Here is a 5,055-nt window from a genome sequence, read left to right on the forward strand (position 1 = left end):
ATATATATATATATATATATATATATATATATATATATATATATATATATATACATACATGTGTGTGTGTGTGTGTGTGTGTGTGTGTGATTTTAGTTGTTCACTGCTTCTGTCCTAGGAGTTTAGATGCTCACTGATGATGAAGGGTAATGAGGAATGAGGGTCTCAAAACTCTTCCAAAATGTATTTATGTTTGGATCCTCAATGGAACGGTGAGTACACATAGAAATCTTATAATTTCAACCCTAACTCTGGTGTACTAGATATTATGATGAAGATTATGTCCATAAACCCTCCAGAAATATATACCAGTAGTTATCAATATCACAAAGAAAATTATAAGATGTGCATAGAGTGATGTGCTTGCATGCTTAACACCTTAGTGGTGCAACGGTCTTGAAGATTCCACCTCAAACTATGATGCAGGACTACGTATTTTTCATACAATGGTTCTACTATATGTGATTTTCTACTTAACTATCATTCTCGCAAAAAAGCATTCGATTTATAGTAAAGCACTTGCATTGGTATGTAATTTGATAGTTTGCTCCATCAATTCAACACTGAGATGAGTTGTAACTGTTTGAGATAGGTCCTCAAAATGGCTAATGCACTACAACGATTTGGCATGAAACGAGCATTAGTTGTTCACTCAGAGGGTTTAGATGAAATGAGTCCCCTCGGTAAGATTCTTGTTCCTTCTTCCCCTTGGCACTGTCATCCATGATGTCATCTTTATGTGCAATTTTTTTACTTTCTTATTCCTATTTTAAGGCCTAAATCATTACAATCTCTTGACATATGTACACAGGGCCCGGGCAAGTTCTTGATGTCACTCCAGAAAAAATTGAAAAATTCTCATTTGATCCATGTAAGATGTTGTTGGTAATTCATGATTTCTTCATCCTTCATTGAAATTAGAGAGTAGTAGTACAACTGAAGTGAAGCTGAGTCCTTGATGGATGTAATAAATATCATCGTGTATTGAATACTAATAGCAGAAAAGATTTTACAATGCTATGTTTACACTTTAAAATGGTAAGAACATGAGAATGTCTGTTGGACAGTGGAATTTGGCATTTATCGTTGCACTTTAGATGACCTGCGAGGTGGTAGCCCAGAGTACAATGCAGATGTATTGAAGCGCATATTGGCAGGGGAAAGAGGCCCCATTGCGGATGCACTTGTAAGCTATTTCCACCCTAAACCATTTCCTTTCTTTCTTTGTTCTCTGCGTGGTATGTATGTGCACATGCAGATGTGCATGCCATGTCTGTAATCATGAAAGAATTCTAATACAATAGCAATCTATCAGATCCTTAATGCAGCAGCAGCTCTCCTAGTCAGTGGCTGTGTGAAGTCGCTTGCTGAAGGAGTAAGTTTGGCTCGTGAGACACAATTATCAGGAAAAGCTCTCAATACCCTTAGTTCATGGATAGACATCTCAAACGTAAGTGAAACCTACTTTGTGCATATGTAGCTTTACTCATCGGATTGGATTGAACTTCACTAATATCTTCTCTTCTCCAATGCAGAACATGCAAGCAAAAGCTCTAGTACAAGAAAACTCTGGAAGTTTTAGCTAAACATTCAATAAAAAGCTCAAGAACCTGGAAATGCTTTTGGAAAATTGGGATTTCGTTGTACTACATTAGAACGGTGTTTCCATGTGGAAGGATTGGAAGCTCGCTCCTCTGAACTTCAAAGGACTTGATGGGATCATCCTGAAACAGTGAAACATTTGAATATAAGAAGAAGAAAATGCATGCTTGTAATCATAGATAGATTTACACTCTGAGTCTTTATCTTGGCCTCAGCTATGTATTTTGCAAGTATCTTTTGTTCCCATTTCGCCCAACACATGAATTTCAGTTGCAAGACATTGTATGGGAGAAGAAAGCACCTGCAGCCTTTTGGCTTCTGTCCTGTTTCACTGCTTTGATTGTTGTTCATCTGTAAAAGCTTTTATAGTAATTACTCGTATAAGAATAGAGTGCTTGGTCAAAATTTAGAACAATTTCTTTGGAATCCATTGAACTGGAACAGTTTTGTATTAGGCTTAAATCTTAAAAAAGGTCTTATACTATGATCATTTTTTCCCAAACAAGCTTTTAACCTTTACAAAAATTTAACTGTCATTAGACCAATGTCTGTGGTTCTTTTCTGCTTATGATCTAGCAGCTATCATTAGTCCAATGTCTGTCCGTCTTTTCTGCTTACAATAAAGTACTTAAAAAAAACCCGAGCATGTACCCAGAAATTGTCCAAATTAACAACTACAGCACCAAATCTACTTGTTTCAGCATGTAGAGTCAAGAAAATCAGAAGATTAGCAAGAACCAAACAAAGTCTGTAGCAGTTTCATATCATTATTACACCATTTAAGTACAAGTATCATCAAATGCAAAGCATTGTCGAAGCATACACTGGTTACATAGGAAACAAAAGGTTTGCAACTCTCTGCAGCAGAGTTTGGTCCCAAACACTTCAATCTCAGGCGCTCACAGTAACAGCACCAGCATTTGTGAGGAGGTTCACAAGCTGACCTGCTTGATGCTTGGCCACAACAGCTGCAATGATTGAAAGGAGAAACAGAAACAGAAAATTTATCATGTATATAACCCAAATTAGCACTACCTTTTACATTTCTTCATCTCTTTAATCAGGAAAATGTAATGTAAATCAACTTCTTACAAATGGGTTCATGACTCTGAAATTCAGGATTAAGAATTAAAGGTCATAACTAATATAGTAGAGAACAATATCCATATTTAGTACAATTCAATTTCACATTTTCCAAAGGAAGATGACAACAATTAAAGGGTAGTTGAAGCAATCGGGGCTTACAATCACAGCCACCAATGTGTATTCCTCCAATGAACACATTAGGTACTGTCCTCTGCCCTGTCCACTCCAGCAGAGCTGCTTGCATATCATCCCCATCACCTTTCAAAAACACAAACTCACATAATTTCCTGAGTACATGTTGAATGCTAAACAAAATTTTACTGCAAACTAGTTAATTTATTGTTTTAACAAACAAAGAGTTCCCTCACTTTCTTGATTCAATTCAATAGTTTTGTAAGAAGCTCCTAACTGTGTAAACAGCTGCTTGACCCTATTGCAAAAACCACAATAGGTTTTACTGCAAAAGAAGCAAGTTCAGAATTAGAATCCCATCATTAATCAAACACCATAAGCAAACATTAAGCCTACCACCTGCAGCATTCATTGTTAATCCAACCCCACAAAATAAAAAATTGGAATTTTAATTCTACCCTTTATCCAATACCTGAAAACAACAACTTGGTTGGAGGAAACAATCTGCTTGACCTTATCAAGCGCCATTTGGATTTCCTCTTTGCTTTTCTTGCTTGAACTGAACCAAGAGCCCATGGTTTATATGAGAAGTTCTGTTGTTTTTTGGCGACGTGGGTGAGTGTTATATGAAGCCAAAGGTGAGACCAGGTGTCTCAATTCTCGAGATCAGGTTTCATGTAATAGTTTGGTGGCAGGGCATGTAGTCTCCAGCTGGTCAGGCTGCTTCTGCCCGAAAAGGAAGTGAGGGGATAGGTGCGATGCTTACGGTGAACGCTATAATAAGGGTGTGTTTGGTATAAGGGATGTAAATTCATATTTTTTATAATATCTTTAATTAAATTATATTATAATATTTATTTTATAATAGATTATTGTAATATAAGATTGTAATGCAATCATATTGTAGTTAATGGATGTAATGTAATTACAGTTTAAAATTAATGCAATTATATTATATTGCATTCTATAATATCTTTAAGGATATTTTTACCCATTATTTTTTAAAAAAATTATTCAAAAACTCGAAGCAAAATCGTCATTTTTGGGGTTTCTGCTGCTTCTTCTCCATTTTGCTAAAGTCGCTCATCCTACTTCTAGCTCTGCTTCTTCATCATCTGAAATTGTGGGTTGAAATTTCCCATTCTTCTTTCCCTTTTTTTTTTATCTTCTTCTTATATTCTTTAATCTGACTTTTTTGTGTTAATTTAAGTTTTCTTCTTATTTGTATTTTACGGTTTATCACTAAAACAATTTGACCCTTGATCGGCAAGAGAGGTTGGATTTCTAGGCTAATCTTCAACAAAAGGCACAGGTAATTGTGATGAAATAAAATGCTGCGTGTTTGGTTGCAATTTTTGGTTTTTATTCCCTTAACAAAATATGGGTAATCAAATAGTTTTCAAGTTCTATCCAATTAGAAATGCTGAAAGCAGCAGAACTCGTACCTAGTATTGCTAAATCCATGGATCCTGGCTTTGTAGTCTAACTGAAGATTTTAATGTCGGTGGTTGAGCAGAACTCGTACCTAGCATTAAAGTGTAACAAAATGTTTTTGAATATGTCGTATAATTATAATATTTTTTCAACATGGTGTGAAACAAACTTTTTTAACCATGGCGTGTAACATATTTTTGTACATGACATGTCATATGTTTCTGTATATGACGTGTCACATGTTTCTGTATATATGACGTGTCACATGTTTCTTTATATGACGTGTCACATGTTCCTTTACATGACGTGTCACAAGTTTTTGTATATGGTGTGTCACATGTTTTTGTATATGGTGTGTCACATGTTCCTTTACATGGTATGTCACAGTTCCTTTACATGGTATGTCACATATTTTTATACATGGCGTGTCATATGTTTCTGTACATGTAAGAGTTAATTTTAAAAATGTCCCGTTGGTTTATATAGGAATCTCTTCCCCTACTCAACTTCAAAAAGTTGTAACTTTGCGCTCGGTTGTCCGATCGGGGTGATTTTTATTTTGAATCAGTGTAACTTTTCGAGATCTATGCGATGACAAACAGCCAAAGGCAGTTTGCTGCCGTTTTGACCCCAAAAAATCTCATTTTAACCCTGAATTTGAATTTTTACTCTTTTTTTGCCTTTTTATTAAGATTTGACCTCCCATTTTTTTTATTTTATTTAGGGTAAAATTGGTCTTGACAGTAAGAAATCATTACAATTTTTTTTTTTAGATTTTAGGGTGCAAGAAAAGAGTGCAAA

At 35.3% G+C, this 5,055-nt stretch overlaps 2 protein-coding genes across 3 annotated transcripts in view; one reads left to right on the forward strand and one right to left on the reverse strand.

The window, feature by feature from the left end:
* LOC18603931 (anthranilate phosphoribosyltransferase, chloroplastic) overlaps positions 1-2,086 on the forward strand; it is a 5,567-nt gene extending 3,481 nt beyond the window's left edge. Inside the window, exons 5-9 of the mRNA XM_018116977.1 lie at positions 593-683; positions 812-871; positions 1,068-1,186; positions 1,316-1,450; positions 1,536-2,086. Coding sequence (XP_017972466.1) covers positions 593-683; positions 812-871; positions 1,068-1,186; positions 1,316-1,450; positions 1,536-1,586 — 456 coding nt within the window. The 3' untranslated portion in view covers positions 1,587-2,086. The remainder of the gene's footprint in view (positions 1-592; positions 684-811; positions 872-1,067; positions 1,187-1,315; positions 1,451-1,535) is intronic.
* LOC18603932 (glutaredoxin) lies at positions 2,308-3,592 on the reverse strand. 2 transcript variants are annotated; one of them, XM_018118119.1, is made up of 4 exons: positions 3,293-3,592; positions 3,057-3,145; positions 2,848-2,946; positions 2,308-2,570 (listed from the first exon to the last, which is right to left on the reverse strand). In XM_018118119.1, the coding sequence occupies exons 1-4, from the start codon at positions 3,394-3,396 to the stop codon at positions 2,494-2,496; spliced, it is 369 nt and encodes a 122-aa protein (XP_017973608.1). In that variant the 5' UTR covers positions 3,397-3,592; the 3' UTR covers positions 2,308-2,493. The 2 variants fall into 2 exon arrangements, with proteins under 2 accessions (XP_017973608.1, XP_017973607.1); XM_018118118.1 differs by having other exon boundaries at positions 2,308-2,946.

This window comes from Theobroma cacao, chromosome 3 (genome assembly GCF_000208745.1).
Source record: "Theobroma cacao cultivar B97-61/B2 chromosome 3, Criollo_cocoa_genome_V2, whole genome shotgun sequence".
NCBI classification, from domain to species: domain Eukaryota; kingdom Viridiplantae; phylum Streptophyta; class Magnoliopsida; order Malvales; family Malvaceae; genus Theobroma; species Theobroma cacao.